Genomic DNA, 21,291 nt, shown 5'->3' on the forward strand with positions numbered 1-21,291 from the left:
TAAGGTATAGCCAACAAGCGAATTAAATCTAAAATAATATTTTGAGTGCAGATAAAAAGGTTGTAAATTTTTCAAAGCGTTGCCCTCCAACGACAGCTGAAAATCACGTATAGGTTTCGTGATTTTTTTCGAATTAATTTTGTTTTGGGAATAAGCTTGTTATTTCTCCGCTATTTATGCACATGATGATACTTGTTTTGTTTATAATGCAAAAGATTATGTACCACGTCAAGTCATAGTTTTCAAATGAATCTTTTACTCTTGTAAATAGAGTTACTCAAGAGACATGTTGTCTAAATGAGCCAATAGGAGAATACTGGCAAAACATTCAAGAGATCTCATTGGTTGAAACATTTTACAGATTTTGGTACGTAAGGGCATATTTTTCATTTCGTTTGCATTATGAGCCAGTTGTAAATCATCTAAGGATTAAGCTTTTCATAGGTAAATTAATTCATGTAAAAAGTTCTTCTCTCGTATAAGGTGAAGCATATGACCAAAAAAATCTTTTAATACAGTTAGATTTATAATGATATCGTCGAATAAATTCGTCTTAAAATTTGTCGCCCATACCACGTATATAACAAAATGTAAACAAAAGTTTCTGTCTGCAAAAATTCCCTTTTTAATTTTGAGGAAAAATGGGGTCAGTTGGACCATCTAGATATGCTATATCCTTTTTCTTATAGTACAAATCTAATTTTAGGTTTGAGGTATTCAAAATCTTTAAATGAACCTCGTAAAAGTGTCGAACTATGACGTCAGAAAAAAATAACAATTAACCAATGAGAAGCCAGTATTCACTGTAATTGACCAATGGTAAAATATATAGCGGTCTCTCATTGGTTAATTGTTAATTTTTTCTGACGTCATAGTCAGACACTTTTACTGGGTTCTCTTTAAATAGATAAATTCTCTATATTATAAGTTTGCTTATAGATGCGTGGATGTATTTTTGATGTAATCTATAATACAAAGTAGAACGATGTCTGTCTGTCCGTCTGTCCGTCTGACCGTCTGTCCGTCTGTCTGTCTGTCCCTTAAGATCTCGGTAACCACTGAACCGATCGGATTCTACTCTTCAGGGTATATACCTATTGGTCCTGTGGTGGTTTTAAGCTATTTTCTTGGGAGGTGGGAAACTCAAACCCCCCAAAAACAAAAAAATCCCCCCCCCCCAATTTTTTTTTTTTTTTTTTTTCTGAAGATTTCCTTGGTCCTAACGAATTTCGCCTTAATTTTTTTATCACCTCTTGGGGCAAAGCCCCTAGAGGCTAGGGGCGAAGCCGCTAGTTTAATATATGATATTAGATTATCGTAAACTATGTATGTATACGTATTTTTAAATAAGAACAAGAATGATACTGCTCCTAAAATGTACAGTAAATACAATTTTTTTATTACAGAAAGTTAAATTATTTTGTAATGGACTTTACATTTATATAATTGATATAAAGTAATAAGGTTTTTTGTCTTTAGCTTAAGATTTTAATAACCACTGAACTGATGAGGTTCAACTTTTTAGCTTAACACGGGTCCTGTGATGGTTTAAGGCTATTCTTTTCTTTTTAGGAAGGTTTTTCTTGCCACTCTCTAGATGTTATGGGCGCAGCCGCTAGACACGTTTATAGAAGCTACGGATTTTAAGGGCTAAGGCATTGAGCCAAAAATTGGTACACATCCCTATTTAACAAATTATTACTTACTTAAATTATTGGTTAATAAATTTGGACACCTTTTTTGGGTATAGCCCCTTTCGTAACATCGCGTCTTATGGGGCGATTTTTCGTATTTTTCACAGTAGCTTTTCTCCTATTTCTAGCCCCTGCGGGGGGCTCTAACCCTGTGGGGCAATCACCTAACCTTATATAATGAACCAATCAATCAAAAATTAATTATAGTCCCAAAATTTTTCTTCCAACTTATAAAAAATAATGAGTCCATAAATTTTGGGTACTATCCTATTATATAAAGTAGTAAACGTTTTTTGTCTGTCTGTCTGTCCGTCTGTCTGTCTGTCCCTTAAGATCTCGGTAACCACTGAACCGATCGGATTCTACTCTTCAGGGTATCTACCTATTGGTCCTGTGGTGGTTTTAAGCTATTTTTTGGGGGGTGGGACACCCCCAACCCCCCAAAAACCAAAAAATCCCCCCCCCATTTTTTTTTTTTTGAAGGAGATTTCCATGGTCCTTTACGATTTTCGCCATATTTTTTTTATCACCTCTTGGGGCAAAGCCCCTAGAGGCTAGGGGCAAAGCCGCTAGTCTATAATACAAAGTAGAATGATGTCTGTCCGTCTCTCTGTCCGTCCCTTAAGATCTCGGTAACCACAAAACCGATCGGATTCTACTCTTCAGGGAATATACCTACTGGTCCTGTGGTGGTTTTAGGCTATTTTCTTAGGGGGAGAAACACCTCCAACCCCCCCAAAAAACAGAAAAATCTCCTTCATTTTTTAAAATAGGAATTAGTGGGGGGCGCCTTAGAGGGGGTAATTATTTTTTTAAATTACCTCTCTAAAAGTATCATAGTAAAAAACTTATTAAATGTTTTTTAAACATTTTTCTTTAGTCGAAGTGATAAAAATTCAATAATTTCAGGATTAAGGGTGTACAATTAATTATTTTTATACATTGCTTTAATCAAAAATAAATGAAATTAAAAGGAATTTAAAATAAAACAAATTAAATCTTTATAAATATAATATTTAAAAGTTTTTGGTTGTTAATAAGTTTATATTTCTTTGCGTCATATTGGTCATTTTAGTCACTTTTATTTATGACTAGTATATAATTTTCTTTAAAAATATTTGGTTTACTTGTATGTGAATAGTACAGTATATTAAGATTTTACGTAGGGCAAAAAAAACATGTATCGTATTGCTTCCTAATGGGGTTAACAAAACTGAGATTAATCTTTTTAATTTTCAAAATACGTATCAGCGAACAACTGTTTTACAATAACACACAATAAATATGAAGCTTGAATGTCATGTTTAAAGACGTTTAAAATTGTTCTTACTGCTACTAAGTCCGGTAAATGAAAACTAATCTTAATTAAATGGACATCTAAGAAAAAAGACGTAACCCTACCCTGTAACCAATTTAACCTAATCTTACTTACAGTTAACACAATCACACGAAAAACTTCCAATGCATTTAAAAACGGAGCGTGGGGTTCTTTGCTCTACTGGGCACTTGGGGGAAAACCCTTAGGGGCCGAAGGCTTTGGCCAAAAAAAAACTGCTATTAATTGTATAATTTATAGAAAATTGTCTATAATACGACACTTTGCACGATTTTTCAGTATAACCCACAAAACAAAATGCAATATTCATGAATTCTTGTTTTACGTCAAAAAATACATATCAAAGAACTAAAGAGCAAATATATCTAGAACATAAATAATAATAAAAAGTTATTAAAGGGAAGCTCTAACATTTCAATTTTTATTGTTTTATAACGTTATAGCGGCTGCGCCCCTAGCACCTAGTGGCTCTATATTCGAAGCGATATATGAGAGCAGAAAAATAGCCTAAAACCATACCCAGTCTTTTTTTTTATAAAAAGAAAGCAGCCTAAAACCATCCCAGGAATTATAAAAAGCCTCACTGAAGCGGAGGACCATATCGTATCAGCAGTTAGCGAGATCCCTTGCTACAATGAAAAAAAGCTTACTACTTTATATATAGGATTGCAAGCGTAACAACTCAATAGTATGAATGTTTTGCAAAGTTAGCGATGTTTGTACCTTGTACCTACTCTTCACTCAGAAGAACTTGACAAGAGGTCTCTATTCGTCTTTGTAAGAGAATGTAGTCTCTTTCAAATTTTCGTTAACTGGTTTGTGTTTTACAGGAAAAGGTAGTTTGACAAACCGCTACCTGAGCTGGATCTTTAAATCATTTGTAGCATTTTAAAAATGCCGCGCTGTGATTGGCTGAAATTCGGCGCACCCCGATCTAAATCACCATTAAAATGATTTAAAGATCCAGCTCTGGTGGGCAATTGATCAATTAAATTTAAATAATGACTTTAAAAATGACAGCCGCACCATAAGCGGATTTATCTTTCTCCATATTGTACTTTTAATAAAACTTTTGGCTTCTTGTTTATTGACATTTGAATAAATCTGAGTTAATTATCCCATAAAAAGATTACAAAATTTCAGTCCTTTAAAGACAAGTTTTTATGATGATTTTAAATAAAGCTAATAACCAGTAACTGAGATTTTAAAAATCCTACAATTTCATTGAGAAACAACCGAGATATAGAGTTAGAGATTAAGAAAAGCTAATATCATAAATAAATATGCAGAAAAAAAAGATTGTTCTAAAAATAATTAAAGAATACTTTTTCGCCTACAGAAAACTATATAAGTCAATGAAAATCATATAAATGCGTCAAAGGAAGAAAGGAAATTGCAAAAATATTTCTTTTGATTAATAGTTTTGGTAATTAATTAAAAGAAAATTACTAATTAGAGTTGAGTTATATATAGGAAAAAACGCAGGGATCTTAAGGGATAAGACAATAGATGATAAACTTATGTATTATAAGATTTGGCTAGCTGATTCTTCTTCTACTATTTTAGCTATTTTAGGACTGGTTCAGGGTGATTGGATGGTAACTACATTTGAAAATCAAGGATTGCTCACAACAGCTTTAAACACCACAACATGTACCTATATTCCACGTTCCATTTATTATTTTCAACTTAGTTAACAGAGAAGCTACTCTATTATTCATTTTGTTTATTATTATTTATTACAACTTAACATATGCTTAATAACTCACTTTGTTAGTTTATCATTCCTTAATTTTTGACTGTACTACTTATGTCATCCGTGATTTTTTAACAAGAAAAATTAATTCCCAAGGAAGTAAAGACGAAAAGATATAATCAAATACCTGCATTTCTGCTCCTTCTATGTCCAACGAGAAATAATTGATTGTTCTGTTTCCTACACAAATTATCAAATCTTTAATATGAGCAGTTATTCTATAGGCAGGGGGGCCGGGGGTTGTTAGTATGTTTGTCATGAATTGATTTATAGTTGCTTGGATATTACACCAGATTATCATGTTCTCAAATAAAGTAAAGTTGTAGCGGGTTTAAATAAAGTCCCCCTACCTCCACCCTTGTTACCCTTTCCTCTCTTCTCTGTACTGGATAAACGAAATGATAAATAAATGACAGGGGAAATAGCAACCTGAATTGACGATAATATCCACGCCTTTGCCCATATTCAGGATAGAATCAGGACTTTCGGACAAAATATGTAAAATTAAAGTGTTTGGACAGAACCCGAGAAACTACATTTCACGCCTGATTCTTTCATTCTACTTAAAGGAGGGTTCAATGGGGGCATTATTTTAAAAACTTGAAACTTCAAAAGTAGAATTGGTTGATTAAGAGTCATGTGATACAAACTTAAAATAAAAGCCCACATAACTTTTTAATTTAATAATCTTTCGATTATTGGTTTCTTAACAGCATAGCTACTCTATAACTAAAACAGAAAGGTCTGTAAGTCCAATTAAGATTTGATGACAAGTTCCTGTGGCCAGAATAAGGCTGTAGAGCGGGAAGCACTGCATCTTGAAGCTGTCTGCCGTTTCTTCGGGCACCAGACCTGCCATTCCAGTCTGAATAGATAGATATATAAATATGTAATCAGAAAAGTAGATGGATAGTTAGGTAGACAGATAGATAAATTGATAAGAAGTATTGTAACTGGATGTCTCTTTGTGTGTTCTGTCTGTCTGTAGCGAGGATCTCAACCTTATTCCCCCCCCCCGTCCTTCTAGAAGAAATATAATTTAGGATAGTTAGATTATATTCCAGTCTGATAGATAAATAATAGTTATTTCTCGCATCGTATTATAAACAGCTTTTTGCGGATATAGAATGTACAATTATAAAATTAAAACTAGTTTCAAAACGGGCTAAAAAACTAGTTTTATTCTTATGATTGTACATTTCTATATTCGTAGAAAACTGGATATAATACGATGCTAGACATAGTTTTTTCGTATGGATGAGAACCGGTTCCTATCCACCGGATTCAAATGTTTACGAGAAATAAACTTATATGCATATAAATAGATAATTAAGTTGTCTAAAGTGATTTACCAATATGAAATATATACAGAAAGAATGATAGCTTCAATCGGTATATTATTACGTGGATGTTGCACAAGATTTTCATGTACTCTGATAAAGGGAGGCTCCAAGCTGGCTAAAATAAAGATACCCTCCTTCCACCCCTTTAACCACATTCCCCTCCCCCCCATAAGAGGCATGTTATAAAAGGTAACCACAATATTGGTTAGGGTTGTGATAGCTGGTTTTCCCCTATACTGCAGAGTGTGTGTGTCTCGTAAGATCTCGTGAACCAATTGTTCCAAAAAGGAAGGTTCTAGGTGCGAAGCCCTATTTAATCAAAAATATATTGGGATTTGATGATTTAACTTAAGGAACCAAATTAAAAAATAGATCAATTCACATTAAATCATTACATCATAATTAAACTATTAATTAAAACAGAAGATTTATCTAAAATTAGAAAGAATCAATAGAAATTATTTATAAAGATCAATGATAAAGAATTAAGAAAGGAAGCGGATTTTAAAATGTTTACAATATAACCGGATTTTTTTTTCATAAGAAAAAAGTTATCGCATTAACAGACACCTTTCTTAAATATTAAAATGAGAAATTTTAAGATTAAATCCAGTTTTGTCAGGCTTAAGGGGCCGAACGCACAGGCTAACAAAACTGGTATTGATTTTATAAATTCTATTTTATCATTTGTGATAAATTGTCTGTAATACTTATATGCTATACATGATTTTTCATTTTTTTACTAAAGAAGGTGTATCAACTTTTTTTTTTATAGCTAGCCGGTTCTTTTAGTAAGTAGTAGATGTAAATTTTTTTATAGAATTCAGATATGCAATCGGTTTTTTTGTAGACCTCTTATTTTTTAAGTAATTTAAGTTTTAAAAAAAAATTTAAGTCGATTTTAAGGTACTAAAATGCAACAAAAAAAAGAAAGAAAATAGCCATTATGAACAAAAATAGTAAGATCTTTAATTTGACACCTTACTTTTTCAATTCTGTCAGGTAATTATTGAAAAAATCGATTTTTTTAAACCACCGAGAATAAAAACTTTGAACTTAATTTTATTATTTCACAGGTAAAAAAATATGGGTTCATATATACCTTTAGAATCAGAAAAATATTACGAATTCATTGTAAGCAAAATTGAAAAAAAAAGTTTACAATAGAGTATATAAACTATAATAAAAGGAATTATATGAAAATATCATATTATATTGTACAGGCAACGTCTTAATTCTTGAATTAAGTATAAAAATGGGAAGGGGGTAAAGAGGGGGTAAAGAGGGGGTAAAAAAGGGAAGACGATAGTGTTGCCTGAACAAAAAATATAATTGGCCATTTGTTTATTTTTTTATTTTTTTACTTTTTTTCAATTTTGCTTACAATGAATTCGTAATATTTTTCTGATTCTAAAGGTATATATGAACCCATGTTTTTTATGTCTGTTTGAGAAAATATTTAGGTCTAAAGTTTTTATTAAACCGAGGTTAAAAAAATAGATTTTTTCAATAATTACTCAACAGAATTTTAAAAGTAAGGTGTCAAATTAAAGATCTTACTATTTTTGTTCTTACTGGCCATTTTCTTCTTTTATTTTGTTGCGTTTTAGTACCTTAAAACCGACTTAATTATTTTTTAAAAAAACTTAAATTACTTAAAAAATAAGAGGTCTACAAAAAAACCGATTGCATATCTGAATTCTATGAAAAATTTTACATCTACTACTTACTAAAAGAACCGGCTAGCTATAAAAAAAAAGTTGATACACCTTCTTTACACTTTGTGAGAAATTCAATTCATGTAACGTTTTATTTCTTGAAAATTCTTGATTTTTATTTAATACGGATGTTATTAGACTAATTTTATTTAAATGATTTTTAGATAGTTCAAATGAAGCCTCCTTGCACGAAATGAATGATATTAGTGAAACTAATATATAACTTACTTTGTCCGTCTGTCTGTAAGTTTAGCTATAACGTTAGGTTTAATTTGGAAAGCGAAGCAACTGTATCATCATAGGCAAAAACGTCCATTTTTTGCTTTCTTATTTTTTTTTTGTGTGATATAAATTATGAAAATATCAATTCCTTGGATAAGTAGGTACACTGGTATAAACGAAGCACTTATAATTTTGTTTGTTTAATAAATCTTAAGTACATATGAGTTTCCCTATTTATTATTATTTTCTTTCTTGTATTTATTTATAAAAATGTATTATAAAACCCCATACGAGTCTAAACTGGCTAGATTTAATCTTTAAGAAAAACTCATTATGATTATTAAATACTTTCTTACTGAGTAAAAAGGATAATACTTTAATAGAAGCTAGCGGCTACGCCCCTAGAGGCCTCTAGGGCACTTGAGATAACCCATTTTCCTTTTTTAGATTTAAAACGAAAAAGTAAAAAAAAATGTTTGGTGGTTAAACTTTTTTTGAGATTTTTTATTATGCTATATATATATGTATATCTAATCTAGTACATACATAATGTTTATTTCAATTTTATTTCATTATATTAGAAAGTTTTTATTTGTATTTTTTGGGTTATTATTACCTCCAACCTCCCCATAAGTAATTGCAATAAGAAAAATACTACCCCCCACCCACCCCCTAAATTTAAAAAAAGGAAAATTTAATGCACAAGACCCCAGTGAAACCTAAGCAATTTTATTAAAATGTGACTCATCACTGACTTAATATCAACATGCTATTTTTAAAATATGATAATATGCAGAAGTAAAGGCACACCATGTTTTAAAATATGATAATATGCAGAAGTAAAGGCACACCATGTTTTAAAATATGATAATATGCAGAAGTAAAGGCACACCATGTTTTAAAATATGATAATATGCAGAAGTAAAGGCACACCACATTTTAAAATATGATAATATGCAGAAGTAAAGGCACACCATGTTTTAAAATATGATAATATGCAGAAGTAAAGGCACACCATGTTTTAAAATATGATAATATGCAGAAGTAAAGGCACACCATGTTTTAAAATATGATAATATGCAGAAGTAAAGGCACACCATGTTTTAAAAACAAGCATAACAAAATTCTTATCCAAGAAGGGAGGGGACATTGGGCTGTTTTTATCACACTAGTCACCAAATTCTCATAATCATAATAACGTTTTCTTATTCGTAAGGTTAACAACCTTTGGGACTTTTATTGAAATGATTTGTTGTGGCTCATTTAGTCCAAACGTTTCAACCACTAAAGGTAATATACAGAAGGGGTAATTTTGTGTATCATCATTGGGGATGTACATCAATTTATCGGCCATTGTCTTATCCCTTTAGATCCCTGATTCTTACCTCTACAGCTTTCATAGCGAAATTGGCCATACTTGGCTTTCCCTCCAGGCCCAGGCAGGTTCCTGCGCCCCAGGCTTTCCGCCTCTTCTTCAGGCTAAAAAGAAATTTTATTTGATGATTAATATTACTTACAAACTGGTATACATGTCCTTATATAAAAGTAACAGGATGTTGTACGTCTGTTTAAATTTGAGAAATTGGTTCAGTAACAATCTTAATCTACTGGTAAAAAAAACCTACTACTTTGAACCATAGCGCGAAGCGCCATGATTTTTTTATTGTGTGTTTGTGAGGTTTTGGGGTTCCAATGGCACCTCTCTTTTACGATTTAAGCTGATTAACACATTACAAATTTTTAAATAAAATTCTAATATTATACATAATAAAGTCTTTTTTAACCTTTTGTTTATTATGAATAAAATAATTACCTTAAGAAGTTCTTTTAGAAAATTCTTTCAGATAACTATTTACAAAATTAGATAAAACTAGTTTTAATCGAAGAAATTTTCGGTTTAAAAATTTTAATTTATGTTTAAAGTTAAATTCTTTAGCTATATAAAATTTAAGATGTACATATAGTATCTTAAAAGATTTTTCTTTCTTTTTAGTTTCATTATCCACGTCTATGAATATATTTTTTTTTATGTATCGATTTGTCTTTTAAAATCTTTCTATCTGTAAATCTATCCTTATAATAAAGTAACAGGATGTTTGTCTGTGTGTTTGTATGTTTGTACCGAAGGATCTCGCTAACCGCGGAACCGATCGGGTTCTCCTTAAAAGGGTAGCTTCTCATAGGCCCCGGGAAGGTTTATAACTATTTTGGGGGAGGGTACCACCACCCTCCCAAGAAAAATGACAAAAAAAATCGCTAGTTATCATATAAAAGTAAAAGGATGACTTGAAGGATTTGGTTCTCCTATACAGTAAAGCTTCTCCGGTTTGAGGGAAGAAATTACGCCCCCCCCCCCTCAAAAACTAAATTGAAATTAGTTGGTCGACCTCTCCCTCCCTCCCTTCCGTAATCTGAAATGCCCCTAGAGGCCTCTAGGGATAAAGCTGCTTGTACTTTTTTATACTTGTTATCCGGAGTTTAAATTTTAAATGTTGTATCTTTAAATTCATAAGAATTGTTTATCTTAATTTCTTTACAACTAAAGATTTAAAAAATCACGTTTAAACATTAAATTGGTTCACTCATACATTTTGTAAGGTTTTTTTCCCTTGAAATTTTAATTAGAAAAATAAGTTTAGTGGAGTGCATAGCACAGGCTTCTCCAAAGGGCAATCGAAGGGCACCAGACAGTTCGACTTAGATTTTTAACACCCGCCTTAAAACAAAATTAATGGGGGTGCAATGTTCTGGGATGGTTTTAGGCTATTTATTTTTCAATTAAAGTCTTTGAGTGGTTTTATATTTTTCTGCTCTTTTAATGATGAGCCCGTGGATGTTAGTGGCAGAGCCACTAGTACTGTATATATTAGGATGTTTTAACCTCTATCCCTCCATCAAATAATATTAATTTTCCATTAAATGGATCTAATAATATACTTACCCTAGTGGATAGATGGTTGGATTCGGCTCCACAAGAATTCCACTCCAATTATGCTCTAACTAAAACAAAATAAAGATTACATAACATATCAATTTTTATATGGGATGTGGAAAACTAATATATCAAAAATTTTCTTTGTAGTGGGAGGGATACATTACCTCAAAATAAACTGTATTGGAATCACTTTCAAAATCATCCGCGCCTGCTTCGATAAAAAATCCATCTTTGACTTGTCCCTAAAAATATAAAATTAATTGATTAAAGTGTTTTCTTTACAACATTTGTTTACCAAAAAATATATTTTCGACGCTAGATATGTTTTTTAAATTTCTCTTGGGAGGGTGGTGATACCCTCCCCCAAAATAGCTTTATACCTTACCTCGACCTGAAAAGCTAAACTGTAAAAGAGAACCATATCGATTCGGCAGTAAACGAGATCCTTTAGTACAGACATCCTGTTACTTTATTATAAGTATTCAATCACTAGCGAGTGTTTTCTAAGAAAGCTGATAACGGTATTCCTTCCCTTGAAATAATTTGAACATTTCTGGGACCTATATGAACTGAACAACAAGAAGTTTATGTATAAAGAAGAACCAAATCGGTCGATTAGCAAGATCTATAGGAACACACAAACAGAAAAACAAATTAACCCCAGGTTCTTACTATACTAATCCTTGTTATATAAAAAAAAACCAAGAAAACTCTAAGCATAAAAAAAATCAACACTATATAATTAACAAGTCTTTTTAAGCTACCCTCCCCTAAAATAGTTATAATCCTTCCCAGGACCTATGAGAAGCTACCCTGTTAAGGAGAATCCGATCGGTTCAGCATTTAGCGAGATCCTTCAGTATAGACAAACAAACATCCTTTTACTTTTTTTATAAGGATTAATTCTAGCGTTTGTCGTATCTATTGTTTGTCGCCTTTAGAAAAAATCTAGCGTTTGTCATATTCTAGCGTTTGTCGTATCTAGCGTATGACGTGTCTAGGGTTTGTCTGTCTACTGTTTGTCTGTCTAGCGTTTGTCACATCTACTGTTTGACGTATCTAGAGTTTGACGTAGTACCATATTCTGTTATTTACATTTATTTTTAAAGATCAAAATAATGTAAATAGTATTAAGATAATAAGATACAACTTATACATAAATCTTTTGTGTTGGTTTGTTTATATAATCTATGATTGAATTAAAGCTTTACATGAAGCTTTCTTATCTGAGAAGCCTCTAGGGGCAATTGATGAAGACAAAGAAAGTTCCTCAAAAAAATTCTGACGTAATAAAAATGAGGGATGAGGAGAGAAAGAGTGAAAAAAAAACAATTTTTATAACATCACATTGAGCGACTTTCTTCGTCTTCGCAATTGACGTGGGATATTTCATTCCCCAATTTAGTTAAAAACCTTCCCTAGACCTATAAGAAGCTTCATTGTAAAAGAGAACCATATCGGTTAAGCGGTTAGCCAGATCCTTCGTTAAAGACAGAAAAAGCCTACTATTTTATATAATAGGATATTGAAAGCGCTGTAACTCTATAATCATTAGGTACAGCTATTCCAGTGTCTGATTCATAAGTGATCATCTGAAGAATCATTCGCTCAAAAAGAGATCCGAAACTAAGCACCAAAGGATATTAGGTTATCTTCTAACAGACAACTAACCCTTAAATTGCACGACCTTTGTCTGAAAGACATAACTGTGCATGGTAATATGTTGCTCCTATTTATTGGCTCAGGCATTCCCCTTTTTATATATAGTTTGTTTTTAATGGATGTTTTCATTCTAGTTGTATTACATTAAATATATGATTCTATGAAAGCCCATAAATAGATTTTACCCAGAAAATAGAAACTGTTGTGGCCTTCTGGTCTAAAAATAATTCATCTTTCAATGAAGTTTGAAATAGAAATTTTAAGAAAGGTTTTTATTTCTATTCATTAAAAACAATTCTTAAAATTAGACCAAAAAGATACATATATTTTACAAAGTAAACAATGTCCGTCTTTCTGTATGAAAGAAAAGATCTAGTCTCACGCAGTAATAATAAACCAACAAGGTTCTAAACCAATCGACTGTCACACAGGACAAGACTTTAATTATGGATTCTATGTATACAAACAAATTTACACGCTTATCTCATATAGAATCTGAGTAAATCCCATACAGCAAACATAATTTTGAAAGCTTTTAACCACGGACGGACGCACCGAACTACCCATTTTGTAGGTAGCTGCACTTGTGTGGATTTTGAAAAAATAAATTTTTATGTAGTGGGCATTTTCTAAGTCTGGCGTTTTTTAAGACAGGCATTTTCTAAAACGATCTTTTTTTATAATATAATATGTAATATTTTTCTCTCGATATTCTTACAATTATAGTGTATAGAACGAAAAATATCAGAACTAAATGTTCAGTTCTTCATAGTTTTTTTGGTTTTGACAAAATTTTGGAAGATTTTATAATAGGAAAAAAGGATGAAAATCTGCTAAGAAGCTAGTTTCAAAAGAAATAACTGATGATCCAGTATCATAAATAGAAAAAAGAGATAGAATTAGGAGGTGGAGAAAAAAAAAGATAGATAGAGAGAAAGATAGACAGAAAGAGAGAATGAGAGAGAGAAAAAGAGAAAAAAAATATATATTTAAGTAGTGGAAAAAAACTTTGACGGGAGAAGGGGGCCGGGGGGGGGGGGGGGGGGTTGGGGGTTGCAGAGTAAGAAAAAAAGGAAAGAGAGAAAAGGATATATTGTAGAGATGCAACGCACCTAACAACAAAAAAATGAATCAATTCCAAATAAAATCCAACAAAATTATACAAAATATAGTTTATGGTAAAACTGAAAAAAATGCGAATTCTTATGAAATGAAAATATAAATCGATGGAAACAAAATTAAGTAGCGATGCTAAAAAATCTACCATAAAAAGTAAGCTTGCAGGGACCTAAGTGTTTTTTTACGTCTGAACGGACAAATTGACGTTTTCTAAAATCAAGTAGGTGCGCTACCAATAGAATAAATTTACCTTAAAAATGACCATATCCAAAAATATTGGTTGTCCAAATTGACCCGAGATTCTAAAATGAGAAAAACAATATTTTAATTTATTTTATAATGTCTTTATCCACCTTTGGGTATGTTTATTATGTAGGGGGTGGACATTTAGGGAGGTGTATCCACCCCCCTTTGACAATAAAATAATACCAATCTTGTTGTTTGTATTACACCTCCTTAAGGCTAACACCACCCACAAATTTGGTTTAAGGGGGTTGCAATAGTTTTTGGTGTATAAAATAGGTTGAAAAAAGGGTGAATATCTTATTCTATACATTTTAAATTCATCAACTTTCTATTTATCCATCTACTTATTGTCTACCTGTCTGCCTGTCTAGGCTATCTATCTATCCATCTATAACTGGGTGGATGAATGGTATGATTAATTGTAGAGAAGATACGAAGGGAGCAATCCAATTCTATAAATTGGAAAGTCTATTATCTATCTATCTATATATCTGTCTGTCTGTCTGTCTGTCTGTCTATCTATCTATCTATATACCTGGGTGGATTACTGGTCCAATTGTAAGGTAGATCTGATGGAGGGGTCAGAACCCTGTTCTGTAAATGGGAAATAACTTTCGGATCATCGGATTCCAAGCAGTTCAAATATGGCCTAAACAAACAAAATATAAATAACTGTAGGATTTGGAATGCCTTGGGTAATAAACAGTCACAAATCAAATTGGTCTTACAATTAAAGATTTAGTTATTTGTTGGCTGAATTTATCAAAGATCACACTGTAACATCTACTTGAAAAATAAATGATGAATGATATTAGAATCATAGTCATTGATATTCGCATTCTTGGCAAAAATCGTAAAATAATTACAAATTCTAGCCTTCCTATAATAATATATCTAAAATCCAGAGTCCAAGTGGTTAAAAAATATCCACCTACCTCGTAATAATATCCATAAAAATCCATGGTTCAAGCGCATTATAAATTCTCGGTTCATCGCTGATATCATCAATGATTGAGTTAATCTCTAAATCCTCACTAAAATAAAATAATATTAGTGGCGAAGCTACTTTTTATATCTATCTGGTCTGTACGCCTTGGATTCTTATTATGAAAACTAATGTGACTTCGCTTATAGAACTAGTAGAATTACCCCCCCCCCTCTCTTACTATATAGCCAAAAAATTGATCTAGTTTATGTGGATATATTTATAGGGGAAATTCGACGTCAATTTAGGTTGTTTATATGGACCTTATTTATTGATCTGTTCGTTCAACCAGTAGGAGGGTAGGGAATGGGGTAAAGGGGATGGAATGGGTGATGTTATTTTAGCCAGCTAAATGTCTTACTTTATTAGAGTACATGATAATCTGGTGTAAGATCCAAGTAATAATAGTTCTATTAGTCCAAGCACCTTCTAAAAAATAATATTAAGCTTTTCCGAATATCGTAGCTTGCCATTTATGAGATATTACTGGAAAAAACACATGAATACATTATGTTACTTTTGCGTAACATAAGTTTAACTGTATTTTTTAATTTTAAAATACTCTTAACAAATCTTCATTTTTTTCATATCAATTTAAAAGAAATTAGGAAAAGTTTGATTCTTAAAAATTCTAATTATCAAATTCTCTCGATTTTTTGCCTTTCTTCAAAACATAATCATTTTAATTAGATTAGGAAAATTTAAATTTTATTTTATCACGTTTTAGTTTTGTATTTTAAAAAGAATGCAGGAAAGATGTTTGTTTGACTGTCCCTTAATATCTCACTAACCGTTGGGTTATATTTTCAGGTAAGTTTATGTAAACTTTGTACAGTTTTTGTATACAAAATTTACTAAAAACCAAAATAGAAAGATAAGAATGGCTATTTATCGCATCGTATTATAGACAGCTTTTCGCAGTTATTAAAATTAGAAAATGTAGGATTAAAACCAGTTTTGTCGGCCATGAAGGGCTGAAGGCCCTTGGAAACAAAATTAGTTATATGATTTTATTTTAATATTTGCGGAAAATTGTCTATAATACGATGCAATACATGCTTTTTCAGTTTGGCTGATATCTGTTTCTAATCTAAGCGGATAATAATCGATTTTGAAGATATACTGGAAAAGATTTTTTAATTCAGCAAAACGAGGTTGAAAAAAATGATAAACACCTAAGTATTGAAATAACTTGGCTTAGTAGTTATAAAATTCCGACTCATAGAAATACAAACAAACATCCCTATACTTCTTACTAAAGGGGTGTTTGTACAGTACAAGCACAATTATTTAGCATGTAAAGCTTGTAAACTTCTTAAAGCCAAGAATTAACAATTTTAATTCATTAGAAAATTACTTGAAAACGAGACTTTAAATTGATATCCAAACAAGGATGACAACGTTAACAAAAAAGAAGCACGATGTCTGTTTAGTAACAAAGATACTCTATAATTATCTTTGACCGTCATTACAACAGGTGAAATGTTAATTACTCGGCAACTATTTGAGGAAGACGGCTGCTTTTCTAGAGAGAAGCTTCTGCAGACCTATTAGTATCTACTTGGTTAATGCATATTTAGAAATTTTATGTATTTTGAAATTTGTGCAAACCTACTTTATATGAATAAGTACGGCTACGCCCCATGAAACTTAGGGTGGAGATACTCTCTTCAAAATAGTTTTAAACCATCCCATGACCTTTAATAAGCTTCACTGTAAGGAGAACCATATAGATTGACTGTAATGGCCGGTTTGGTCTTATTTTTATGATGATACAACAATACGAAATTTCTAATTTGTTGAATAAGCATTAAAGGTTTTATTCATAGAGGCACAACCTTAAAAGGCATTACTTAATTATGCTATTAATTTTCTTCCCATTCCTTGTAATACAGAGTTCCTAGATGCCAGGGGCGCTTCAGCTACAGTTAATTATACAGTAGCTGAGTCTTGTTAGATAAGAACAAATTAGTTGAGTTTCAGCTTAATCACTTAAAAAGTCGGCTAAAACTAGTTAAATAGAAATTCTAGAACTATTGGATTATTGAAAATCCACTTAAACATATTTATATTTATATCCAATTACAAATACCAATTTATCATAATTCACACAAGTGTTCAGGATTTTATTCTTTTTTTTCAAAGATAAGCTTTTCTATAATTAGGTGCGATTCGTCCGCAACGGTTAGCTCTCTTCATTAATTTAGATATTTTAGAATTGTCCTTTCGATTTCAAACTTTGTATGATGATCCCTATTAAAGCAACTCTATAATCGTTACCAGAAAGTCCGTACGTCTATTTATAACAAGCTGATTTTTTACTTTTTTGACAACAAATTTTCAATGTTAAAATCATCCTATTAATCTGATTTTGAATACTGATTCCTATTTCAACAAGGTATAGTGTTGTAAGCGAAGCATCTCTATAATCAAGTCAGTAACAGTAACATGTAATTAATCAGTTTTGCGTCAAATTTACTTATAATTTTGTGTAGATATATGCATTAATATTCAGTTCAGTTCATTATAGGTTAATGTTCTTTTGTCCTTCCTTTTCAGAGCTTCGCTTTTATGGATGTTGTCATCCTTTACTTTTATGAATAATGTCATCCTTGTTTTATATAAAAAAATTATTTATTTCACTTTTTACCTTATACTATTTATAAAAATAAGATAAGATTACCTAATTATTATATTTATTTTAGAGAATAAACATGAAACTGTTCTTATTATTTAAAACAACATAAAACTTTAGTCTAAAATCAAAATATGTTTGGTCTGGTACAATTTTTTTGTAAATAAATCATAAGGGGGGGGGGGGGGATGATCTCTAGGCCTAACCCCAGGACCTAATATAACCAAAATTAACCTGAACTAAAGTAACACCATCCTCCTTTTTTTCAATTTACTTTGAAATAAGTGGGAGGGCTTTCTCTGCTCGACTAACCACTTTGATGAAAACCGACAATTTCTGTTATATTGTATGAGCACTATAAAGCTAAAAATACTTTATATATTATACCAGCGGCTACGCCCCTAGAAGCCTCTAGGGGCACTTAAGGTAGGAGGGTGAAAAGTCGACCTCATCCCATTTTAAATTTAAGTTTCAAAAGAGTAAAAAAAATATTTTTTTGGGGGGGAGGGGGGTTAATACATCCTCCCCAAAAATAGTTTAAAAGCTTCCCAGAACCTATAAGAAACTTTGGTTCAGCGGTTAGCGAGATCCTTGACAAAAAAACGCTTGCTACTTTATATAATAGGATAGAAAATTATAATTTGAGAAGATATTACTATATGAATTACATTGTACAGTTGTTTGTACCTTTAATTTTCATACAAAATTATTTTTATATAAAAGTAACAGGATCTGCGCCTGTCTGTGTGTATCGAAGGATATTATAAACCAATTAACCGATATGGTTCTCTTTTACAGTATAGCTTCTCACAGGTCCTGGTATGTTTTATAACAATTTCCAGGGATGGCACTCTTAATATCGCCTCTAGAAATGAGCCTCACCTTAATTTTTATTACTTTTTCTTTTCAAAATTAAAATTGTAAGAGGGGGGGAGGGGTAACTTCTCCTATCTCAATAAAAGTGCCCCAGGTAGAATTGAAATTGGTAAAAAAATGAAACAAAATGATAAACAGACTTTTAAGGCTTGTAGAGTAGCTTGTAAAAAATTTTAAATAATTTTTCATCTAGTTAAATTTTAGCTGATTAAAAAAATATTTTGTAGATTTTTTTTATAAAACACTTCTAATGATTGTAATTTAAGCTGTGGTGCTCTGGAATGGGAGTATTGCTTCCGAAAGAAAAACCAGTTGATATATTTTCCAAATGGATAATTATTACTTGGATCTTACACCAGATTTTAAGGTTCTCTGATAAAGTGAGACTTGCAGCGGGCTAAAATAATGATTTCCCCTTCTCCCTTCTTTACCTCTCCCTTCTTAATGGATTGACGAACTGACCAATAAACGATTTCCATGATAGTAACCTATATAGTAAACTACAATTGTAAATTGTCGCTTCTAGAGGCCTCTAGAGGTGTAGCTACTATTCTTGTAATATCAATATAACAACAGCACGTAAGGTGCACAGGGATTCAAATATTTGACCAGAGAATTATAATTTTTTTCCCAATTGCCATGTCCCTGTCCCTGTATCTCAGTTGTACCTTTCATATTCTCCGTTTTCTTGTTTAAACCAGACATCGAAGGTTTGAATTCTCTCGTTCACTCCCTCACAGGTCCTAGAAACAAGGGTGACAACATCCATAAGTAGCGAAGGACAAAATCTATTATGAAATAGGCAAACGGACAAAGTGAGTTGTGGAGCAGATTATCTGATAGCACAACAAAGAAAAGAAAGAGAGAATCACGAAACCTTAAAAAAAAGGTTGATGTCTTTAGAAGTTGCAAAAAGAAAAGGAAGGAGCCAAGAAAATCTGTTGTAAAAAGTTAAAGCGGCTAAAAGGCTAAAAAGCTATTAAGCTCCATATTGATGTGAACATTGACAAGAAGTTTCAGCCTTCTATCTTTTACAGGACCCGAGGAAATCATTTAAGAAAAATAAAAGCTGCTTAAAAGCAGTCTGACCGCTGCGGGTATTTTATGCTTAATTATGCTCCATATTGATGTGAATGTTGACAAGAAGCTTCAGCCTTCTATCTTTTACAGGAGCCGAGGAAATCATTTGAAAAATATAAAAGCTGCTTATAGACACAGGCAGTCCAACCGCTACATAGGTTTTATACTTAATTGTGCTACATATTGATGGGAATGTTGACAAGAAGTTTCGAGAAAGCCCAATCTTTCCCGCTTTTGTATTACTTTTGAGGAGTACGATTCCAGTTACGTCATATACGTTTCGGGAAAGAAAAAGGGAAGGGGGGAAGAAAATCTCTTCAAAAGAGATAGGAGAAAAGGGAAGAGATTTGCTTCCCCCCTTCCCTTTTTATATGACGTCACAGGAATCGTACTCCTCAAAAATTATACAAAAGCGGGAAAGATTGGGCTTTCTCAGAAGTTTCAGCTTTCTATCTTCAATAGGAGCCGAGAAAATCACGTTTCCCCTAAAACTTTTCAGACATACGGACAGACGGACATTTCAAATAATAGAGTAGCTTCGCTACTAAAATAAATATATAAAGAATCAGATTACTAATTAATTTCATAATATATTAGATATAATCTAGATACATACTATCTAAATCTGGCCATATTATAGGCTAGTAAGTGTACACATTTTGTTACGAAAGGGATGATATTTTTTTTATTTCTACCGAATAATGAGTCAGCTAAAATAGTCGCATTTCTTAAGTTTTTCAAGGCTGATTTGTTTTCAGTAAAATGTTTTTTCTCGTATAATGTGAAGCATATGACAAAACATTTACATACAATAAGTTGGCTATGGTTAAATTTCTTCTAGGGTGCAGTTAGCTTTCTGGAAATTATATCGTTGAAAAATTTCGTTGTCGAATAAATTAGAATAAAGAACTGGAAAGACTTTGGTGAAATATAGATAAAAAAATAACAAAATATGTGGGTTTCATCCTTTGGTAGCTGAAAAATAAGAAGGAGTAAGACAATGGGCTATATATTTATGTACACCCTCTATTATAATGAACAGGAAAAGATTAAACACCCTAGGTTTGTAAACCCCCTAACTTTAGCCTAACCCAGCGTGGCTATCAAGTAACCAAAACAACCTAACCTAGCCTGACCCAAAGTAAACAAACAGAAAATCCCTTTCCAATTATCTTCATTTAATTTTAAATGCGTATGGGGTGGGGGGGGGGGGGTCCATATTCATTTTAAGGGAAACCGCCAATGAGTTGTAGCGTTGCTACTCCATACTTACTTTGAAGGTTCTATTCTTGACCCAAGATATTCTGCTTCTCTTCGTAATCTTTCAATATCAAGTACACCATTCTGAGATTAATAGCTCTTTTAAAATTATGCATTAAGTCGTAAAGCCTTGGAAGTTAACAATTGCATTGATGAAGGAATAAGGTATATAACCAACAAGCGAAATAAATCTAAAATAATATTTGTGGGGCAGATGTAACGGTCGTCAATTTTACCCTCAACGACAGCTGAAATTACGTATAGGTTTCGTGATTTGTTTCAACTTAATTTCGTTGTTGTAATAAGCTGGTATTGATGAAAAATAACAGCAAACTGTTATATAAATAATGTTTGAATTACGAAACCTTGTAAACTGTTGTGTTGCTTCTGCTGTGGCGGAGACATACGGTAGTACAGATGTATG

The 21,291-nt window shown here is 31.9% G+C and overlaps 1 protein-coding gene across 1 annotated transcript in view; it reads right to left on the reverse strand.

The window, feature by feature from the left end:
* The window catches only part of LOC145328908 (uncharacterized), a 33,885-nt gene that overhangs the window by 8,862 nt on the left and 3,732 nt on the right, over window positions 1-21,291 (reverse strand). The window contains exons 3-12 of the mRNA XM_080172852.1: window positions 20,881-20,951; window positions 19,196-19,270; window positions 14,967-15,065; window positions 14,567-14,680; window positions 14,036-14,087; window positions 11,169-11,246; window positions 11,011-11,069; window positions 9,455-9,548; window positions 5,561-5,651; window positions 4,914-4,963 (exon numbers count right to left, since the gene is read on the reverse strand). Of these exons, the coding sequence (XP_080028978.1) occupies window positions 4,914-4,963; window positions 5,561-5,651; window positions 9,455-9,548; window positions 11,011-11,069; window positions 11,169-11,246; window positions 14,036-14,087; window positions 14,567-14,680; window positions 14,967-15,065; window positions 19,196-19,270; window positions 20,881-20,951 (783 nt within the window). The remainder of the gene's footprint in view (window positions 1-4,913; window positions 4,964-5,560; window positions 5,652-9,454; window positions 9,549-11,010; window positions 11,070-11,168; window positions 11,247-14,035; window positions 14,088-14,566; window positions 14,681-14,966; window positions 15,066-19,195; window positions 19,271-20,880; window positions 20,952-21,291) is intronic.

The sequence above is a fragment of the Acartia tonsa genome, chromosome 9 (assembly GCF_053477335.1).
Source record: "Acartia tonsa isolate MP-2025a chromosome 9, ASM5347733v1, whole genome shotgun sequence".
Taxonomy (NCBI): Eukaryota; Metazoa; Arthropoda; class Copepoda; order Calanoida; family Acartiidae; genus Acartia; species Acartia tonsa.